Source organism: Serinus canaria, chromosome 4A (genome assembly GCF_022539315.1).
Source record: "Serinus canaria isolate serCan28SL12 chromosome 4A, serCan2020, whole genome shotgun sequence".
In the NCBI taxonomy this organism is placed as follows: Eukaryota; Metazoa; Chordata; class Aves; order Passeriformes; family Fringillidae; genus Serinus; species Serinus canaria.
Window position 1 is genome coordinate 15,434,798 of NC_066318.1, and position 22,401 is coordinate 15,457,198.

Genomic DNA, 22,401 nt, shown 5'->3' on the forward strand with positions numbered 1-22,401 from the left:
GGTACAGCTGTAACCACTCAGAAAATGGAATCTGTGAGGCTTGTACTGCAGCTCTGACAACTGCCAATATGGGTGCTCCTCAACTCTTCTAATAACATTAAACTGCCACCAAAATAAAATTCACTTTGCCTTTTTTGATACAATCTTTGAGATTTTTGTGCCTCTACCCAGTGTCTCCTCCCTTGGTTACCTTTGTCTTTGAGGCAAAGCTCAGTTGTAAGGCCTCTGGGGCAGGGTAATCACCTCCTGGCTGCTGTGACAAAATGGTTTATCACAAATCTGTGCACAGTGGAGACAGGAGCAGGGAAACTGTGGGATCTGACCTGGCAAAAGGTTCATTTTCTCCATAGAATCACAGCACAGTGAAACTCCTGCCTGGCTGTTGTCCTAGATCTTCTGATAACTTGTCATTAATAATACACACTGGGCTGATTTGTAGCTCCATGGCTCCTGAGAGAGTGTGTGAGGGAGCTCTTTATGTTCTCTTTAGTCAGAGGATGCATCTAGTCTGGATGAAAAACAACAGAGATTGGTAAAAAGCTTGCTCTGGATGATGAATATCTTGAAAAAACAAAGTCTTCAAGTATTTTCTTCCAGGAAAGATGATGTATGTTGTACCAATGGGTTTCCCTCATTACAGCTCTGCTTTTTAAAATGGAAGCAACAATTTTGTTCTGAAGAAGGCTGGATACCACCAAACCTTGCTTTTGACCAAGGATGCCTTTTAGGTCCTTAGCATTTGGGGGATATGGTTTTGGGCACAAGACTCCTGAGAGAACTGTATGTAGCTGTTAGACCTATCCAAGTAATTATAGTTGGCAAGGGAGGTGTTGAAGCACACAAATAACATCCTGCAAGGTGTGTGTGTACCTTGTGAGGATGCCTCTCTGCCTCTCAGCTTCCTGTCTCGTAGGAGTAAAAAGTCTGCATAACAGAGGGTAAGATTTTTTTAATAAAGCCTTTAACCTACAGGCTTGCTCTTGCACAAATGTAGAAACCAAAACAGTTGATTAAAAAAAAAGAAAAAAGGCTGCAGGTACCTACACAGGCTCTAAATACCATTTTAACCTTGACAGTGTTCAGAAATCTGTAGGCTGAGGCGTGATCCCATTCTGCAGTTGAATGAGTGAACATGCATCAGGCAGGCTGTGGTACCTGCCAGAAACGTGACACAGGATGGGCTGTTCCAGCACAGCCTCACTCATGGGATATTTAAGTCACTGTAATGTGGCTGAGCTTCAGGCACTGGGTTTAGGCTGCAAATTGCAACAGATACTTTGAAAAATTTTACTCTGCCCAAATCCTTGGGGCTCTTCCTTTCAAGGATGCAGGGATAACCTTCTGCTGTGAACATATATTTTTATGTGCAGCTGTATCCCTGTGCTCTGCTGCCAGTGTGATCTCTGCAGGAAGAGGCTGCTCTCTGCAGGTTTCCTGCCAGCCCTCTCTCGAGTCTCTGGGCTGTACCATCCCCATCATGGTTTATTGTGCATGGATCACTAAGCAGTTTCCTTTCTCTCAGGGCACCTCTGCTCTGTGACCAAGTGAATCTTTAGCAGCTCCTGTGTGATTGCTTTCCTGCTCCTTTGAGTGCACGGCCCACTAAAGCAGGAGGGGGATGGAAAGCACGTTGTAAAGGTGTTGACAGCTTTTAAAGAACAAAACAGCCCCTGAAATCTGTCTTGTCTGCCTTACCCTCCTGTCCTGCATGCTTTTGCTTTCTTTTCTACCATTTTCTCCTTTCTCCATCTCTTCCCCCAAATTCTGTTAAAATCTTTTGGTACCCACTCCCCTTTCTTTTGGCACTTGCTGCTCTGAAAAGATTTCCTTCCTCCTCATAGTCTCTATTTCTCATTTGGGGGGATTGTTTCAAGGCCTGTGTGGGAACAATGAAAAGGGGGATTAATTCTGTTTCTGAGTGCATAGCTTGCATCAGTTCTCTGCCCATTCTTCTCTCTCGCCCCAGGTACCATGTGTTTAGAAAGTACCCTGCTGTTTTTCTAAATGCTTTCAGCAGGGTAGAATCTGCTCTGGGAAGGTCTTTGTGCTTATTGATGCTAGCAAAAGAGGTACAGTTATTTATTTTATATCAGTTATTTAAACAAAACAAGAAAAAAAGCCCCCCAGGATGTTACAATATCCAGTCAACTAAATTATTTTCTTAGGGCCCTAATTCTAGTTTTGTTCCTTCTTGTTGAAGGGAGGCTCTTTGTGCTCTGCTCCCAGCCTGCTGGCCTGTCTAATGTACTGGAATTGATGGGCAGGTCTCTCCCTTTGTGCAAGACCTGTTCCTCTGGCTTCCCCTTCCCAGGTAGGAAAAGCACAACCACTGCGATCAATGATCCTGAATCAAAACAGAGCCACAGCTCTTTGGCTGTGGGCAGCTGTGAGAGAACAGAGTGCTGTCTGATCCTTTAATCAGGAGGACACTCGGGTGAGGGAGCCCTGTGTCTCAGGAAAACAGGGATTTGTAGGCTCTTGGGGAGAAACTGGATTTTTTCAAGCCATAAGGGCCTTTGTCCAGGCTCACAAGCCTCTCACTAAACTCTTCTTCAGCAGATGGATCCACAAGGACTGTGGGTGTATGGCTCTAGGGAAAGTGCTCTTTTGGGGTCTGCCTGTATTCTCCTTTTAACAAGGACAAGGCTACATTCTGTTCCTGGCCAAAGCATCTTTCTTTAAACCACTTTAATTGGGACAAATGGATAAATTTGAGCTTTACTCTGAAAGGGAAAGAATGTACCAAAGTTTTCAAAGGATGGTAACAATACTTTCTCTTCTGTACCAGAGAGATGAACTTTCCCTTTCAGGAGAGGTGATGTTTCAAAGGAGCACATTTTGGGAACCAATTCCCTGTGACAAGGACTGTTTTAGAAGATAAAGTTAATTGGTGGGAACTTATGGGAAGAAAAATGTAAAAGTAATAGCCTTTAATTATATTGAACCCTGAAGTTTTATATTGAAAATGTGAATGCCAGAGTTTTAGGTAATGTTTCTTGTTTGGTTGGTAATGCAAGAATAATTGTTATTCCAGTTTATAAGAGATTAATTAATAATGGCTTTGTATATGGAGAATGTAATACAGAATTTAGGCTGACAGCAAACACAGACCTTATTTCTAGCTTTTAAAGCTTTCAAACTAAAAATAATGTCTGTGTGTCTCTCTATATATCAATTTCATGTTCAAGCCTTATAAAACCTGTCCCAATTTTTACCTATTGTATGACTGTACATTGTATTTAGCACTGTGTATGTTGAGATGTCCCTGTTGGGAGGGTGGACATTGTTAGTTTTCCAAACAAGGTACATATTTGCTGTTCCATAAAACAGAAAATGTCTGAAATGTTTCATTAGGGGAATACATAAAGTAAGTACCACTGTATCTTCTGGAAGCTCAGCTCTTGGAGCTCCTTGGGAGATTTTTTTTGGCTTAAGTTCTCTTCAGAACTCAAAGTACACCAAATTTAGCCTCTCATCTCAGAAACCTTCCCATACACTTAAAAAAGTTGTAGTGCTTATGTGAAAACTGTGATGATGACACATCCGAGCTGGTCTCCCTCGTTCCCCTTGAGTTCTGAATTCCTCCTCTCCTTGCCCTAATTTTATCCTTAAAACAGAAAGTATTGGAGGACTTGGGAAGATGTTCCCAGCCCTGGAAGCAACTCTCCCAGCAGAGATTCTGGTTTGCCTCATAATTTAAACTAAACTGACACAAGAGATTTTTTTTTCTCTACTGCATTTAAACAATCAATAATTTAGGATGCTTGTACAGGAAAGCACCTTGTTTTTGTGGTTCATGCTGTCTGTTCATATCTCTGTGCTGATGTCTGTCTTGTGTGCATGTGTAAATTGGCTTGATATGTTTATCCATGTTGTCATGTCCCTTACAGCTGCTGCTGGTGACAGACACATGCTGCCATCGGATTTGGCCGTGTCTCTCTGGAGAACGGTGTCTTTGGAGTTCCCTGGACAGCCCTTCCAGACTCTGCTGTTATTTCCCCCCCTTTCTCCTTATTTAACCCAAGATTTCTTATTTGTCTGTGTGTATAAAAATAGCCCAGCAGAGTCTCTGCTCATTTTTGTCTTCTGATCCATATCTGGTTTTTTTTGGTCTAAATACAGCTTTCCAGGAGGGATTTTATTGCACCAGTACAGCTGTTGTGGAAGCAGGAGCTATTGAAGAAGCTTTTAAGAGCAGAAGGTGTGGATAAGTATTCTTGGGTTGGTACTCCAAGTATTCAGTGTTGCTCCTTTTGGAACCAAGGAGGTTGCTATTTAAAAATCTCCTTTCAGTGTGGTTACAGGAGTTCTCTGTGCCTCACTGTGCTCTGCTCCTGACTCCTGGTGCACCCATCTGGGATGAAGGGAGAACTTCCTTAGGGTCAGCCACCCACCTGCTGCAGGTTTTAGCTGGTACCATCCCAAGGAGCTCACTGCTTTCTTGAAGACTCTCTCAAACATGTTTTACACAAGATCAACTATATTTTGAGTTTTAAACCTTCTCCATGTTTAAATTGGTGACCTAGGAAAGCTTTTGCTCCGTTTGCATCCCCATGGTGTGGGATTAAGGTTTTGCTCTGTAAGGTGCCCAAACTGGCTGAAAGGTGGTCGTGGGCTCCCCACCCTGCTGGGCACAGCCCTGGGGTGGGCTGGGCCCTGTCCCTCTGTGCAGCACCACTGTCCTTAACCCCACAGGAAGCCCTGTGGTGCTTGCAGAGAGTTTGCCAGTTATTTCCATTGCTGGCTTGACCAGGAGTGATTTTTTTCAGGAATATAGTGGAGTTGTGAAGCTCTTACAGCGCTGGTTCTGAGTGAACCTGCATTTTGGAATACACCTGAGACGGGGAATAAATGGATAGAAATGGAAAATGTTTACAAACAGCGCTGATATTTCTGGATAACATAACTGTGCGAGCAGAAAAATAACATATTTAGTCTGTCAGCTCTGGGGAAAATGGGCTAAGACTCATTAAAGACTGTTCTGACAAGGACCAGGAAGATTGTATTTTCTGACTTTTAATTTTCCCACAGAGAGGCTGAGACAGTGTAGTGCTTAAAACAGAGAGCTGGGATTACATTTGAATCCTCTTTCTCACCAAGTAATTTAATTTGTTTCTTTTTGTGTTATATGAAAATAACATCACTTGGTGGCTTGAGCAGTTTGAAATCCTTGGGTGGAATGATCTGAAGAACTGTAAACTGTTATCTATGGACCAAAATCCCTACTCTGTGTCTGTTTGTGTCCTCATCCAAGCTAGCAGCTCAAATCAGCTCAAATCCTCCTGCTTCTTGTGAGCTGAGACAAGATACCCTGACATTTAAAAGATTCCCCAGCCTGGAGAAATGCCTCCTTCCTTTACTTATTTTTCTATTCTAAGAACAGGAAGCACATCCGAAATTAAGTGATAATCCCATTTTTGCTCCTTAACTTTAATTTTAAAACAGGCTGTTCTTAAATTATAAAAAAAATGTTGTGTCAGATACCCAAATTGCGCTTAAGGAAGGAGGCGAATGTGTCTGGCATTTTCCAGCACACGCGTGGCCATATCTAACCTAAAATGAGAGCGGCGAGCCCCGAGAGGCGGTGGGAGATGTCGGCGAGCAGAGGGAAGCGTGCCTGAGCCCAGCAGTCCGTGTCAGGTCCCCAGAGGTCAGACCACGGCGCTTTCAGCGTGTTTGTACATCTCCCCTCCTCCCTTTTCTTTCCCCCTTTCCATGTGTATTTTGTCTCCTCCTCCCGTGCGTGCCCGTCTTTGCATCCCCGCTCTTCCCCCTCCCCTCCCCGGCATCGCTCTCCGGCCGGGCTCTCCGGCGGGCCGGGCGCTCGGGGGGCTCGTCCTTGCTCCCCGCCGCCTTCTGCCGAGCCGAGGGGATCTCTCTGGAGCCGGGCGAGCCGCTGCTGGCGGGGATGTGATCGCATAGCAACACAGCAGCCGGGGCGGTGGAGGAGGAGAGGCAGCGGTGCTGAGGCTCAGCATGCAGCCCTGCCACCGGGGCTCCTGTGCTGATTCACAGCCAGCCCCGCTGCCCGCTGCCCCCGCCGCTCGGACCCGGCGCGCTCGCAAGGTAGGCCACGGCAGCGCTCGTGTCCCGCTCGCCTCCTGCCCGGGGTGAGAATCGGGGCAATTTGGACCGATGGTTTAGGCTGGGCGATCGCTCTTTGGGGGTGTGCGTGTCCCTTGGCAGCAGCGCTGCCCATGCGTGTGCGGGCGAGGAAACTTGCGGAGAAGAATAGAAGGGTGTCGGGGTGAGAGCGGGAGAGGTGGCCAAGAGCATTTCCACGAGGGAGAGGCCGGGGACCGGCTGGGGATGCGGATTCCCGAGGCGAGCGGCAGCCTCCAGCAGCCCGGTGTGCCCGGCTGCGATGCTTTGCACAGGGAAGGTTTATTTACCCCGGAGGTGTTTAGCCGGGCTGAAGGGCTGCTCCGGGCAGGGTGCGTGGTGGCCTTCTAGCATCTTCCTGGCAGGATCAGGGCACCCAAATACTGCTCACGTAGTGAGCAAGGATCAGCCCACAGTCCCAGCTCTGCCCTTTCCATTCAGTACCTTACACGGTCCAGCCTTGCTCCTTTATATGTCCACCCTCCCCTCCCCCAGCTTCTCCCCAGCTCCTTTCACTCATCCTTCCTCCTCCTCCCCTCTCAAGGGTTTGTATTGCCACCACTGACCTTCCCCTGGATGCAGGCAGCCCTGACCGACTGCAGGATTGCCTGCAGGATGCTCAGGACCTTTCCTGCTCCCCAGGGCTCAGCACTCTGCCTCCCTCTCCCTGCCAGACAGGACAGCCTGGGCTGTGGTTTCTCAAGATTTGGTGCCACAGATTATTACAGGTGCCCAGTCCAGCCTGTTTCCTTCAGCCTTCCTTCCAGCACAGCATCACATCTGTGGAGGTGCACTGGTGGAAGTGCCAGCATTGTATTTGTGGGGTTTCAATGCTGAGATTGCCCATTGCAGTCACAGGGGGCTGGAGCAATTATTCCCACACCCTTAAAGCTTTCTCTGGGAGAAACCAACGTTTGTTTGTATTTTGAGTTTTAGTGCTGGAAAAAGAAAGTCTAGTCAGTTTTTGGTCAGTTTGTTTTCCTTGTGCCCTAGTCCAAGGTCCCTCACACCTCTTCTGCTGCTGCTCACCTCTGTCTTGGACTTGTGGGAGTTCTTGTTTGGTTATTGTCATTAATGACCCTTTCTGCCTGAGCACAGTGCCCTTGTTGAGGAAGCTGTGTGAGGTCCCAGCCGCCAGGTTCAGCTGTTCTGGGGGAGTTTCCATTCTCCTGGCACTCACGTGTGGCTCCTGTGCCCACCATGGCTCTGGTGCCATCTCACACCCCCCTGTGCTGAAAGCTCTTTCCCTGCTGCTGTGGGAGCTGTCCAGGCAGGCTTCTGGAGGCAGCAAGGATGTGGTGGCACCTGGAAAGGAACTGGACCACAGTCTCCTTTTGCAGCAGTGTCCAGGAATGTGGGTGCCTGGAGTGCTGGGAGGGGAAGTGTTGGAGTGTTGCTGTGATGTGATGCTGTGTTCAGGTCCTCTGTCAGCTGAAGGAGCTGAGATGGGATGAGGATTCTGTCTCTGGATTAATGCCTGAGGCAGATCAATGCTGCTCTCTAAAACTGGCCAGGGCTGTAACTGTGAATGGGGCTGCTCAGGTTGGAGTGGCTCTTTGCAAAACCACACAAAGTGAGACAGGGAAGGGATTAAATGAATGGGTTCAAACAAAAGTCCTGAGTTCTGGAGACATATGGTGATTTCTGAATATAATCATGTTTTGAGAAGTACATTCAAGGCTTCCACTTTAGCCTGGATGTCTGTGATAAAAGCATAACAGAGGCATTATAAGTCTCGTGAAATAAGACATACTGACCAGAAAGAACTCAGTCTTCAAAAAACTCTCATTTTCACAGGTGTATGAAGATGAAACCAATCTTTTCAGAATTGAGCCAAAATTGCTCCATCCCATTCGCCTTTGCTGTTTCCCTTTGCATAAGAATAAGGTCACTCTGACACATCTCAAGTAGGGAAAGGAAATGTGACTCCATGGGGCACACAGCCTGGTCATAAAATTCATGGCCTCAGAAGGCCAGAGAGCCTGGTGCTTTGGCAGGGAGTTTATTATAAAAACGACCTTGGGGGCAAGGCAGAGTATTCAGTTTAGAGAAGGAGGTGCCAGCTTTACAGTGAGAATGAGAAGCCAAGTGCCAAGGCAGCCAGGAGTCAGCAGCTTTGCCTTGGCCATCAGAAATGAGTGTGGGTGTGCTCTTCCCACTGCTGTTGATCACTTACACAGCGTGGCAAATGGGTGATGTGCTTTTCACAATGCAGCAAAACTTGTTTGCTTCTTCCAGCAGCAGGGAAGGGAAGGTTCAGGTGCTTAGAGGAGAAAGGCAAAGGCAAGGCTTGAGGTTTTTACTGGTTTAAATTGGCAGTTTCGGGGCTACAGGAGCCACGTTTCTGAAGGAATGTTCAATTTTTATGCTTGGTACAACCTTCTTTCAGTCATTAAGCGAGTGATTCCCCCCTGTTCTGCTGTCCCTTTTGGGAGCTTGCTGCTTGCTCTTCTCCTGCTCCTTCTGTCTGTCAGGTCTAGCAGGCAGCAGCTTCTCTGTGTCCAGCACAGCAGGGCTGTGGGCTCACAGCTGGCTCCTCTGCCTGCTCAAGTCATTATTTCAGTACTTTGAGCTGCTAAGAGATGGCAAGAGCTCCTAGGAAAAGTGAGCTTTAGAGGGAGCAACTTAAAACCCAGCTGGGAGTCTGAAACGGCATGCAAAAGAAATTCAGGTTTTTCAATCTTCCTTAAAAAAAAAATCCCTAAGTTATTTTTGAGCTGAGAGAGGGGTAGTCAGTTTTGCATGACCATGTTGTGGGCACACACCCACACTCACCTGGTGAGGTGGAGACATCATCATCACCACAGTTTCCTAGGGAAAAGCCAACTGGTGAAAATTTTCAGTGTGGGGCTGTGTGAGTGTATAGATTCTGTTGCTTAGGAAAATGGAGAGTGAGTGAGCCAGGGGAAAGGATGCTGCTTCCTTATTAAGATGTGTGGCACCTGTTTATCCACTGAATTAAAATAACATTTTGGTTATGAGCTCCAAGTCCAAGTGGCAATTTCAGAAAGGAGCTCATTAGATGTGAGAGTCCCCACTTGACCCACCCTTGGTGAATAACACATCTTCTGCTGCTTGCTCACTACCAGATACAGCCAAGGTTTTCTGATACTTCTCATGGACAGGTGCTTAATTGAAGCACCCTTCATTTTAATTAATAAAGGGGACCTGGTTCTTTGGTGGAAGTGCTGTGTGAAGCCCAGCTTTAGCCCTCAGATGGTGGGGTTGGAAATGCTCCCACATGTGGAAGATTGCTGACAGTCCCCTTTCAGGGTCCATGGGAGCACATAACAACCAGGAGAATGTTGGGATGATTTTTGTGAGAGTGTGTTTGGGTCTATTCTGGGTTTGTAAGGGGATGGAGATGAAGGGCCCGTGCTCTGAGAGGGAACTGTGTTGTTTTTATGTTGATCCCACTGGGACAAAGGTTGCTTTTCTCTCACCAAACCTTGACCAGTGGGGTCTTGGGAAGTAGGTCGTCTGGCCTGTGATCTCAGGCTTAAATTATTTACTTACAAGTGCAGAAAATAATTTTTTGCTGAAACAGGATGTGTTGTTAAGTTGTTGAGGGAGTCCTGCTGTCTGTCAGCCTGGGAATGCTGCCTTTGTTAGCATCTACATGGGAGCTGAACTCTGAAATATCCACAAGCCTCCCACCTTTCCCCTGAAAGGACACTGAACATGCTGAGTGAAAATGTTATTACTTCTCTGTACAGTAAGCTAAACAACAACAAAGTCATTAACATTTCCAGCAGCAGGGAACATGTTTGTATTTCCACTCTCCTCGTGGGATAAAGGCTGAGCTGAGCTGCCTTGCCTCAAGATGTTCCCATAGTTTTTTCCTTATAGGCCAAGATCTGAAGTGGAAAGTTTCAGGGAAGAAACTTCAGGAGGAAATTAGGAATTCAAGGCATAAACTGTGTGATTGAGAGACCTCTTGACCTGTGTGCTGTGTTTGCTGCTGTTATATGTGGTAGAGAGCTGGAGATTCAACTTCTGACATGACACTCTACTGCCTGGGACAGGTTTCTAATCCTGGGGTTTGGCTTTAGCCATGGAAGGTGAGCTGCACTGTGAATTCCCTCAATGTTTGGGAGAGTTTGGATATGGGTTTCTGTCAGGAGGATTTTAAACAAGTGCAGCAAAATTGGAGAATTCTGTGCACCATGTGCACTGGTGGGAAGCTGCCACCTTCCTTTTGGCTGGGATGGAGAAGAGGTGCTGCAGGACTGGGACAGCCTCTCCAGGCAGCCAGGGATGCTGCTGCAGCAGGTCTGGAAAGCAGAGAGAGCCCAGAGATCCCTGTGTGGTGCAGTGGATTGTGTGACAGAGCTGAAGCAGAAGTGGTTGAGCAAAGGCTATTCCAGCTGCCTTTGTCAGACTGCCTGGAAAGAAGGGAGTGGGACAGGCTCTCCAGTGCTGAATTTGTAACAGTACAGCTCATGCAGGAAGAGAAAAAAAGGCAATTATTTTGGTTTTAATACCTTTAATGTCCAAACATTCATCTGTTGAAAAGTAACACCCAGATTTTCGGCTTTCTCATTTTTCAACTAGAGGACCATCAAGGTCTCATCTTGGTAGTGGTGTGGGTACTGAAGTGTTTGGAAGCTCTAAAACAGCATTGTGGAACATGTACTGCTTCATTTCTTAGGGTGGTCTGAGAGCAGAGGCTGATGTTGGGTGCTTTGCATGGGGGAGGACACAAAAGAGCACCAGGTAAGGAGGTTGTAGTGGTGCCTCTGAGGACTGATCTGGCCACCTTTGTGCCTGGAGTGGGACCTCCAGCACAGACAGGTGAGAGACACCAGTGGAAGAGGTTTCCCTCCTTGCTGTCTCCACTGTGTGAGTGCAGTGCCCCAGTCCCTGCACCATGGTGCCTCTGCAGCTGCTTCTTGCAGTGCCCACCTGTGGGAATTCTCACCTGAGCCTTGATGTTGGTTCTGCTTGCACAGAAATGTGTCCAGGGGACCAAGCTCACTTTATATCTGTTTGAACAGCCTGACCACGTTGTTCCCCGAGTCCTCCAAAGGAGAATCTCTCAACTCCTTTTCAATGAAAGGTTTGGAGTAGGCTGTGGGGTGATAGTTTTTGTTGTCTGCACTTCAGTCTGGTTTGTTTGGTGTTGAACCTTGGCTGTTGGTGCTGGGTCTCCAGCAGCAACCTAAAGCAGAGTGCAGAGGGTGAATGGTGGTGTGGGAGAGGCAAAGTGGATCACAGGTTTGGCTCTTGACAGGAGTATCAGGCAGTAGGAGTTTAGCCAGGAAGCATCCACAAAATCTGCTCCACATGCTGCAGTGCCCAGCCCCAGAGCTGCACAGAAGCACTGAAGTAGGAGTGCCAGAACTGGAGCTGTTTTGTGTGCCTCAGCAGAGAAGCAGAGCAGATCCAAGAGCATTTCTCCTTGCTTGGTTCCAGCAATAGCAGAGAATTTGGCAGGGGGTCACATGGAGCTGCTGGCTTGCCTGCAGACGTGCCTCTCCGTCTGGTTGTCTCTCTCTCCCCTGAATGTGCTCCTTTGTGCTGGCTGCTGTGCAGCTCACTCAGTTCCACACTATCTGCCCTCTCTGCCTCTGGGCTTTGTCTTTGCTGTTGCAGAGTGCCAAAGGGCAGCTGAGGCTCTGCCCTCCACCCTGCTCAAGTGTTCATGGCAGCAAGGTATTGCACAGGACATGGCTGGGTAGTGCCCTTTGCTTGGCTCTCAGCTTGTCCTGTCACTGCTGCCTTGGACAGGCTTTAGCTCCCTGTGCCATCTGTGTCCTGATGGGCTTTGCCATCCCTGGAGGAGTTCAAGGAGCCAGCCCTCAGGAGGTGCAGCAATGGCTGTCCTTATTTCTGTGATGCTGGCAGGGAGCATGGGCACCCTCCAGGTCCTACACATGGATACCTGCAGGAGCAGGGTTACCCACCCCTGTCTCAGAGCTGCACCTGCCCTGTGCATGCACATCTGTCACTCAGCAAAATGCAGTCAGAGCAGAGTCCTGACCTGTCAATACTGTTCCTGGTCTCTGTGGTGGTGGCAGGAACTGTCAGGGGCCAGGCTGTGCTGGGAGGGCTAGGAGCAGAGAGCCCAGGTGTGTGTGCTGCTGGAGGGCTGGCTGAACTCTGGCCAGCACACACCACTGCAGTTTCACTGCCCTGTGCCACAGAAAAACCCAGGCCTCAGGATGGCAGCCACAGAGAGGCATCACAGAACATCACTGCAAAAGCTGTGGATTTCCCAGTCCTGGGGAAGAGCTCAGTGGCATTCCTCTGTCAGAGGCTTTGAGGAAAAATAGCTTTCCACACCCTGAGAATTGTATCTTGGCTACATTGAGTGTCCTTTAGAGGAACAGAGCCTGAATGGCACAAGCACTGGAGGAAAAGGAGTTGGTGTTACCTTCTGTCAGAAATCTTCTGTACCCTCGGGGTTGGGTGTGGTGAATTTGCACCGAGAGGCTGGAGGGCTTTGAAGACCCTGGAATTTATAATGATGAATGTGGGTCTCATAATCCCCTCATAATCCCCTGCCTGCATGGGGAAAGAAGCAGGGATGCACAGCCTGCAGCATTCATTGGTGCTAATGGGCAGGAGAGGGAGAGGACGAGACCTTGGACTGTCAGCCTGCTGGAGAGCTCAGCACAGGCTGTTCTGCTGGAAAAGGAGAGCATTATAGCTGTAAAAATCACTGAGAGATTAAAAAAAATCATAGGGTAATCTCTTAATATGTGTAATTGAGGGCAGAGAGGCAGTGAAGGCTCAGGCAGGACAGTGAGGGCTGTGGAAGTGCCAGGGATGGGCAGCGTGCACAGGGCCGGGGGGATTTCTCCTCAGCTGTCAGTGCAGGATGTGCTGCCTCCTGCTGTTCCTGCTCCTGCCAGGGCCAAGCAGGAGGGTCCCCCAGCTGTCCAGCTGAGCTGGGTGTGAAGGAGCCAGCAGCCTTCTTCCATCAGCATCACTCATTGCCCTGGAAGCAGCCTCATCTCCATGCAGACACGAGCTCTGTCTGCTGGAGCAGGTGGTTTTTACCTTGTAAAAGTAGGAAAGCAGTCACCAAGTTTTCTCTGAGCTTTATTTCTCATGGCTTTCTGTAAAGCTGAGATGGTGCTGGCAATGGAATGAATCCCTATTTTAGCTCATTTAGAGTCCAAACAACAAAACCCAGGAGCATTGTGACCAGAGGTCTCATTTCTGATCTATGGAGTAGTCAAGGGGCCACTGCTAACTGGCTTTACAGGTCATGCAGTTCAAAAATGGGGATAATGAAGGGAATTTTATAGCTCATAATGAGCAAAAACTCATAAAGAGCTAGCTCACAGTATGAGATACATGAAGCTGGGGCTCTAGGCAATTTGCCTTCTGAATATAAAAGGAAAAAATGTGTTTGAAAATGTTGTCTGTTATGGGGAAATGTCTGTTCTGTCTAAACATAAGTTGTTCTGGATTAAAAGCCATACTGTACCACCTGCTAGGAAGAAAGTGAATGTTATCTCAACCAAAACTAGAACAATGGCCATGCTAGTGAGATCCTCTCTCCCTTTCTTTAAACCATGGGCACCTTGCACAGTCCAGGAAACCCAACCCTTTCTAAAATGCAGTACAGTCTGTGGGACTCACTAACAGTGTATCAATAGAGCAAATTGCATGACCAGGTGGAAAAAAGGAGTTGGATGCTTAGATGAAACTAGATTGTAACACTAGTAAAAGTACATGAAATTTAAAAATGCTTCCTTGAGTCTCCAGCTCTCACGGAGGCAGCGCTGCCGGCAGCTGGGAAGGGGCTCAGCTCTGTGAGGAGGTACAAGCTGACCCAAGGACTCTGCTGCTGCTTTCCAGGTGCTCCATGCCCGTGACCATCAGCTCTGATGCAGCCCCTGGTGATGCAGGAATGGCTCCATGTCCTCCCTCCGTGTCCTGAGTGGCCCCTCCCGGCCCAGGCGCAGCGCAGCCCTGCCCGCCCGCTCTCTCAGGTAAGAGCTGCCCCAGGAGCCCTTCTGTGGCAGCTTTGTGCACAGCTTGCAGCTTTCTGGGGGGCAAACCAGGCCCTCTGCTCCTGGGGAAGGGAAGGCTGCCAGCTCCAGCCCCCATCACTTAAGGAGGAGAGTGTGTGCTCTGCTGTGGCACTCCTGCTGCAGAGTGCTCCCCAAAGCAGGGGGAGAGAGAAGACCTGCAGAGCTGGACTTGGAGCCTCTTCCACAATAAAGAATGAGAGGTTACTGTAAACAGCTCTCATGTATTTAGTTGGGCTTTTTTTTTTCCCCTGGAAACTTGGAAGAATGTCAGCTTTTGGTGAAAATGTAGGTTTTCTGCTTTTCCTGGTTGCAGAGAAGAGCTTGGAATTAAACCCCTGGTGGGTTGTATTGATGCTGTAAGGCAGAGCAGGAGTCTGACCTCTTACTAATCTAATCTTGAGGGACAGGTCTTGGTCTCCCTCCTCCTTCCCCCAGGGTCTCTGAGCCCCAGGCCAGGCTCCTCACCAGAGTGGCAGGAAGGTCTCTGGGGACCCCTGGGTAAATGGCAGAGCAGATTGAAGGACAGAAAGGTGTGCTGGCAACTCTCTGCAAAGCTGCCTCGGCTCTGCACTGATGTCATGAGGTGGTTTAGCACCTCTGCTGTGGGGAGATGCTGCCTGGGCTCTGCCAGGCTGTGGATCCCTCTTTGCCTGTAGCTGTTGTTCCCCAGGTGCCTCTCACCTGTCTGGGCAGTGCCAGAGGTTCCCTTGGGCACTGGCAGTGTTCTCCTCAGGACAAATGAGGTCTCAGCTCTGCCTTTTCCTTTTTTGTCGTGCTTCAAGCATGAGAAGCAAGGCTGAACCTGAGGTTTCTCCCTTCTCTGGCTGGACCTGTTTGCCTCAGGGAGTTGGGATCTGCAGGAGGAAGGCAGAGCTGTCTCTGGAGAGGCTCCAGCATGCAAGGTTGAGGCAGGGGGCAGGCTCTTGGTGGCTGAGTCAGGGTGTCTTGGCCCCAGGGTGGCTGCTACAATGCTGCTGGGGGCCAGTGGTGGTTGATAAACAGCCTAGCAAACGAAGTGAGGAGGGAGAGGGACAGAACAGGGTGAGCAGGGAAAAGCCTTCCTGACCTACCTGAGCAGTCCAAGCCTCTGTGAGGGGCTCAGAGCCCTGTGGGATTTGCTGGGAGAGAGGAAGGGAGTGGGAGCAGGAGCAGTGTTAATGACAGCTCCCCATTGGAAGGGGCTGCTGTTGGTGCCTAGGAAACAGCCTCCCTCTCCTGTCCTTGCCGGTGCTGGAAGCTCTGGGCAGGCTGCAGACAGCCCATCCTCAGCTGTGGCCTCACCGAAGCCCCCTCCTCCAGTCTGGAGCTGCTCTCCCATCTGTGGGACCTGAGGGGTGTAGGGGAGAGGAGCTGGCAGGTCCCAGAGCGAGGGTCAGCACCCGTCAGAGGAGAGAGGGAGAGATACTGGGAGCTTTTCTTTCCCTCGCTGTAGGTGGAAGAGAGCACGATAAAAATTCTGGGCGTCAGGACTGTGGGGGACACAAGAAGCCAGCCCAGAGCTTTTTGGCAAAAAGAAACTATTTGCACTTGGTCCAGGCTGGCATGAACATCTGCTGGTACCCAACCCCGTGCTGGGGCACGTGGGGGACAGCAAGGGCATCTTTGACTGTTTTGGGATTAGACCCTGTTTACCTTCTGGGCCACCGCGGCTCGATGGGATGATTTCCTGGATAAATCCCTTTCCTGGCAAACACTCCTGTGTGCTCTGTGTGTGCTCCAGCCCCGGAGCCAAGGTCTCTGCCGGTCATCCCAGCGCATCCCCTTTGCCCTGCCCTGGCAGGGACGGCTTTTCCAGCGGCCCTGCAGTCACCTGCGGTCCCACGTGGGGCTATCCCCAGCGGGCACATCCCTGCCCTCCTTGCGCTTGGAGGGGTTAAGGCAGGTTGGAGGCTGCTGGAATGCCGCTGGACAAAGCTGGGATTGAGGCTGGCTGCGATGGCTGCCGCCCCCTGCGCATTCCTGGGGGGTCAGTGCCCAGCTCTGCCGGGCTCCCGGAGCCTGCCCGCTCCTGCCGGGCGCTGCCGCGGCAGCCGCGGGCGGGAGCGATGCCCGCTCCTCCGGCGGAGCTCCGGGCGGATCCGGGGCTGAGCACAGCCAGGGGCACTTGCCACAGCCCGCGTGAGTCCCAAAATAAACCTGCTCCAGGGGGGAGGGGGGCGAGGGTCCGCGCTGCCGCTGCCGGGGCTCTGGGGAAGGGATGCTGAGGGGCTGCTCAGAGGGAAAGCACTTATTTCTCCCTCTGCTCGCTTGCAGGGGTTTGTCCGAGGGAAGCAGGTGTTCAGCACCTGCTCTCTGCTTGGTCACTGCTACATCATTATCTGCAAGGCTTGGGAGCTGCAGGTGTGCTGGGCTTTTAACTTATGAAATAAGGCTGGGAGGGCTGTGTTATCTGCAGAGCTGTGCTGGAGGTGCTCCCAAGTAGAGCTGATCCCTGCCTTTGGAATCCCCTGGGATAGAGGGGAGGGCTGGAGAGTTCCCTGGCAGTGCCCTGGGACTGCCTACTTCAGTGCCATGAGCACCTGCACATGCAGACTATTGGTTTTTCTATGTGCAAGCAGCAGTTTTAGCTTCAGTGGATCATTATCTGTGGCCCCAAGAATCCTGTGAACTCTGTGGGTGATGGTTTTCTCTGTTTTCTTGGTGTTTCTGGAGTGGCAGGATGGGGAGGCAGAGAACAGCCTGTTGGATGTTTTTAGATGAATCAAACTTAGCACCAGTCTTGGCGATCATTTGATTTTTCTCTGAGAACTGGTGTGGAGGGGGTATTTTTAGCTGTGCAGCCAAATTCCTTGTCTGGTTGTTTTCTCCTGCCTGTTGTTTCCCATGGCTTGGCTGCATCGCTTCTCCAGACACCTCCACGAGCCCTTGGACAGCACAAGTGACAAGTATGTACACATTCCCCTTGCAAGAGCTGCTGCTTTTCCCCCAAGGCAGCTGCCCTTATCTGGCCTGTTGTATGCTGTTTAGAAAGTACTAACACATTTAATTATGGTTGATTAAGCACCTGGGGATAATTATCTCAAGCGAGCTCTAATATCAAAGCAGCACTCGATCGAAATGCTGCCATTTCTCCAACACAGCTCATTGATGTCTCACTTATGGGAAAGTGTCCATGTGTTTTTGCTTAACAAACTGTGTTTTTTGGAGAGAAAATCCCCTCTCACTCACTGAGTCCTGTGTGAGGGGCTTTTGATGCTGTGTGTTGCTGTCACCAGCACGTGCAGCAGAGTGTGTTGTGGGCAGGGGCATGATACAGTGCTAAAGGCTCAGGAGAGGATTCCAACAAGGATTTGCTGTCCAGGGATCAGAACCCAGTTTTTCCAGCTGGATGTGCTTCCCTTGCCTGGCTGGGTTAGCATTTGCTGTCTTCTCTCCATGGCCTTTTGCAGCACCCTTCCCACGGCTGCTCATTCTGGAGAGCTGCGGAGGAGAAGCAGCATCTGTGGAGGAGAAGTGGCTTCTCAGATTTGCCATACAGGCAGGGAATATCCTGGAGCCTCTGTAGAGGAGCAGGTGGCAAGTGCCAGCACTGGGGATGGCATAAAGGATGTTGGCAGATCCCCTTGGTCCCTAGGAACAGCAGGATCAGCCTCCTCTCGAAGCACAGCAGCTCTGTGTAACATGGGAAAAATCATCATTAGCCCTGCAGGCACTGTGACACATAAGGACCAGCTCTGGCTTAACAGCTCTCAGCAAGATAAGCTCATTGCTGGATAGCTGAGGAGAAAGGAGATGCGCAGCAAACCCTCCCTTCAACCTTTGCTCTGAGTGCTGCGGGAGCTGGCACTGCATCCTTCTTGCAGAGACAGCCAGGAGTTTCCTGGGGCCTGCTAAGGGACCACTTAAGGAACAGGGCAGCCCCCTTGAGAGTCAGAAGGGTTAGGGTTAGGGCAGAGTTGGGTGGGTGTCTCCAGGCAAGTTCCCAGAGCCCCAGGCAGCAGTCTCTGGATTCAGTGTGGTTCTGTTTCTGCCCAGGTTGAAGCCTCACAGGATGGTGCAGGACCCTCGTGTGTAACCCCCCGGGCTCCCAGCAGTGCTGCCGGGCCCCAGGCCCCTCTGGAGATGAATCTTTGCTGGAACGAGATCAAAAAAAAATCCCACAGCCTTCGGTAAGAGTCCTGCCTGCAGCAAGCCCCAGGCTGGCCTGGCCTTCCAGCCTTGCCTGCTGCTTGTGACTGTCAGGAGCTTTTTGAACTTTTTTGCTTGATGAGCCACATGAATTCACAGTGACCTTGGCTCAGCTCCCCCGCTGGTCCACAGGCTTTTGAATCTCCCTTTGCTGGAAAGCATCTCCTCCATTTCTACCCATCCCAAGCTCTCTTCCCTCCCCTCCTTCCCTCCTGCTTGCTTTCTGCTGCTCTCTATCCTCTGCCACCTCTGCAGCTGTCTCTTTTTGCCCCATGGCTTTGCCTGCACCTCCTCTGTGCCCATCCCTTTGCTAGGAGCCCTCTCCACTGCTTGAGGGGAACATGCCTTCCAGACTGTCAGAGTTTGCAGCTCCAGCATGACAGAGAGCTTAACTGGGGCGTGCTAATTGTCTCCTGCCTTAATCCAAGGCTCCTGGAAGCTGCCCAGACATGTAAATGCCATTCCAAGCCCCCCTTGCTAGCCAGAGCAGTTCTGACCCACAGGCAAGCACAGAATGTCTGTCCTCTGCTCTGGGCTCCAGGGTGAGGAATGGCTCCAGTTCCTTGTCCCCAGTGTCTCTGTGCCTCCCCCCACCTGGCAGTGTAGGCTCTCTGCTGCCTGGGGGTCCTGCACAGCCCATGCTGAGGTGTGCTGCCAGTCCCTGAGGAGGTCCTGGGACCCAGGACCCACACCACCCAGCCATGGTGCTGTGCTTCCCCTCCTCAGGAAACCTGCTCCTCTCCTGTCTGTCTGTCTGTCTGTTTGTCTGTCTGTTGTCTCACTGTCCTTGCTCTCCTGCCAGGGCTCGGCTGGAGGCCTTCTCTGACCACAGTGGGAAGCTGCAGGTGCCTCTGCAGGAGATCATTGACTGGCTGGGGCAGAAGGATGAGGAGCTGTCGGCCCAGCTGCCCCTGCGGGGCGATGTTCTCCTGGTGCAGCAGGAGAAGGAGACACACGCGGTGCGTTCTGCTCCTGCCCCGAGGGCTGTGCACAGCCCTGCCTGTGTCACTGCCGTGCCACACCCAGTCCCCTGAGGGTCTCCATCTCTGCTCTGAGAAAAGGCAGAGCCCAGCTGGTTTTAGACAGCAAACCCACATTACAGCCCCGAGTCACCTGCAGCTGGTGGTGAAGCCTGTCCTTTGTAGTGGCTTCCCTATGTCCTGCCTCTCACTGGCCTCTGCTTTTGGGATCCTGGAGCCTGAGAAGGCTGGTCTAGGGGCAGGGACATGAGTGATGCCTGCAGGAGCGTGTTCTCATTCATACCTGAAACTGGGGTACACCCAGGCAGATCAGAGTCTCCTGCTCCCAAGTTCACAGCATTTTCTTCTCACTGCCAGTGGCTGTTTTGCTTTAGCTGTTTTTACCTTGAAAACAAAATTAAGGTGTTTACTGATGCTCTCCCTGATCCTTGCTGGAGCTTCCCTGGTGCACAGACAGCCCATCCAGCAGACAGCACTGGTGTGGGAGCTGCAGTGGAGGGGAGGAGAGGACATACTAGACTAGTGTGACTCTGAAGTCTTCCCTGGCAGATGTGGTGCTTTGGGGCATCCTGCTGTTCCTCTCCTTGCTCCTGCAGCAGCTGGACCTGTTGCTGAGCAGCTGCTGGAAGGATTGTTAGCGTGGCCATGCTCTTACTGCATGAGTGAAGAGCATCTCCAAGTGCCCCTGAAAGCACCATAAATAAAACAGCTCCTCTTGTGCAGCCCTGGCTCAACACACCATTCTGGGCTTGCTGTTCTGCCTCCCCACTCCAGCAAAGCTGCAGGCCAAACCTCTGCAGGAGCCACCTTCTGACAGGTGGTCATTCCTTCCCTGGACTGCAAAAATATTTCTCTTAACACTGACTTCTCTCTGTGCCTCCAGGGAGGTTTGGGCCTTGGGGTGAATAAATCACTGCAGCATTTGGCAAGGGGGCAGCCAGGGCACAGTTTTCTGGCTCAGCCTGCTGTCTCATCTCTGTGCTCTACTCTCCAGGCTTTCATGGAAGAAGTGAAGTCTCGGGGGCCATACATTTACTCGGTCCTGGAGTCAGCACAGGCTTTCCTTTCCCAGCACCCATTTGAGGAATTAGAAGAACCAACTTTGGAAAGCAAAGGTCTGTGGAGCTGCCTCCTTTTTGTTCTCTGGTCTCACAGCTCCTCCCGGGCTGGCACAGAGAGGGTGGGGTGGAGGTGGCTGCTGTGGCACAGAGCAGCACACCAGTGCTCTGCCCCACAGCAAGGTGCCCAGTCCTTTGGGCACAGAGCAGTGTCGCTGTCCCAGGAAAAGGCAGAGGCTCCTGGTGCAGTCCTTGATGGGGACACCTCATGAGGCAGCACCAGATGTGCTCTGGGGTAGCTTTTTAAAAGGCAGCACAGCCTGTGAGGCTGGAGAGGCTGTATACCTAGAGGAGCTGGTGCAGAGATGGATACTATTATAACTTACTTTCCTTCTCTTTTATCAGTTTTCCCAAGATTATTTTATCTCCAATTTCCCTGTCCTCCCTCCTCCCCTTGCCCCTCTCTCCCCTGGGCTGGGCTCTCATTTCTGCTCCCTGTTGCTGCCCTGCTCTGCCCTCCCAGATGTGTCTCCCCGGCACCGGATCCAGAACATCAGCCGCTTTGTGTGGAAGCAGGCCAACGTGGCCAGCGAGCTCTGGGAGAAGCTCACAGCGCGCTGCGTGGACCAGCACCGCCACATCGAGCGCACCCTGGAGCAGCTGCTGGAGATCAAAGGGGCCATGGAAGAGCTCAGCACCACCCTGGACCAGGCTGAGAGCGTGCGGGAGACCTGGGAACCCATCGGGGACCTCTTCATCGACTCCTTGCCCGAGCACATCCAGTCCACCAAGGTACTTCTGGCTCTGGGCAGGCTCCAGCCTTGGCCAGGGAGGTGATGAAATGCTGCCTCCCAGGAGGACAGAGCTGCTCCCATGGACTGCTCAGTCCAAGGCAGCCTCATTACCTGGGATCTCAGGGCCAAGGCCTCCTTCTCACAGCCCCCCTGCTTTGTGAAGGGGGTTTTGGCCAGCAGTGTCCTGAGCACCTTGTCATGGCACAGACCTTACACTGGTACAGTGGGTCAGCATAGTTGAGTCATTGTCCCCTTTCCATTTATCAGGAGTAATCTGCAGCCCCCCATTTCATCTATCAGGAGTAATCTGCAGCCCCCCATTTTATCTATCAGGTGTAATCTGCAGCCCCCCATTTCATCTATCAGGAGTGATCTGCAGCCTAGTTAGCTTGGTTGGGTATTTTTTCCCCTGCTAAGGTACCCTGTGGGAGGGTTAGTCAGCAGTGGCTTGGCAGTCACTAGCCCACCCTCTCTGGCTTGTAACAAAGGAATCAGATTCAAGTCCTGGCTACTCACCTGCTTCTTTTCCTTCTTCCCCCTGCTCTGTGCCTGTGTCCCCATCCCATCTGGACTCCAGCTGTTCAAAGAGGAGCTCTCCCCCATGAAGGATGGGGTGAAAGTGGTCAATGATCTTGCACACCAGCTCGCCATCTCAGATGTCCACCTGTGCATGGAGAATTCCCGCACCCTGGAGCAGATCAACACCCGCTGGAAACAGCTGCAGGTGGGAGGGAGTCAGGAGCAAGCACTGCAAATAAACCATGGGCAGGAGGGTGCTGAGAAGGGCTGTCACTGCTGACATCCTTCAAGGATGATAGAGTAAGGTTTGGCACAGCAGGATGTTGTAGCTGGTGCTCCTGGAAGAGAAGAGCATTGGTTCAGTGAGAGGAAAGAGTCTGGTAAAACTGCAGAGATCTTGGTCAGGAAAAGGCAGTGTGAGGAGCAAAGGGAGAATCAGGATGTGGTGTTGGAGGGGGTCAGGACCAGCTGTGACTGCTTTGATGTCTGTGAAAGTGTGGATGCAGGTGAGCTGGAGATGTGTCTGTGCTGCCCCAGCAGGAGGAGTTGCAGAGGGTTTAGCAGGCTGGAGGAGGACACAAATACCAAGATAGGAGAGGAAGGAAGGGCATCTGTGTGCTGGGGCATGTCTGAGTCCATCCACAAGCCTTCCTGAGTGGGTCATCAATCCAAAATGCCTGTTGGACTGGCAGTGAATTATTTTTCAATTCTCCAGGCCTCCATAAATGAACGCCTGAAGCAGCTCCAAGATGCCCACCGGGACTTCGGACCAGGCTCCCAGCACTTCCTCTCCTGTACGTGAGTGGTCCCCTGGCTTCTGCCACGAGGCTGC

At 51.0% G+C, this 22,401-nt stretch overlaps 1 protein-coding gene across 1 annotated transcript in view; it reads left to right on the forward strand.

The window, feature by feature from the left end:
• Positions 1 to 5,790: 5,790 nt before the first annotated feature.
• Positions 5,791 to 22,401, forward strand: part of DRP2 (dystrophin related protein 2) — a 30,618-nt gene continuing 14,007 nt past the window's right edge. Inside the window, exons 1-8 of the mRNA XM_050974559.1 lie at positions 5,791 to 6,066; positions 13,915 to 14,048; positions 18,066 to 18,199; positions 19,021 to 19,177; positions 20,193 to 20,313; positions 20,780 to 21,048; positions 21,628 to 21,774; positions 22,285 to 22,363. Coding sequence (XP_050830516.1) covers positions 13,944 to 14,048; positions 18,066 to 18,199; positions 19,021 to 19,177; positions 20,193 to 20,313; positions 20,780 to 21,048; positions 21,628 to 21,774; positions 22,285 to 22,363 — 1,012 coding nt within the window. The 5' untranslated portion in view covers positions 5,791 to 6,066; positions 13,915 to 13,943. The remainder of the gene's footprint in view (positions 6,067 to 13,914; positions 14,049 to 18,065; positions 18,200 to 19,020; positions 19,178 to 20,192; positions 20,314 to 20,779; positions 21,049 to 21,627; positions 21,775 to 22,284; positions 22,364 to 22,401) is intronic.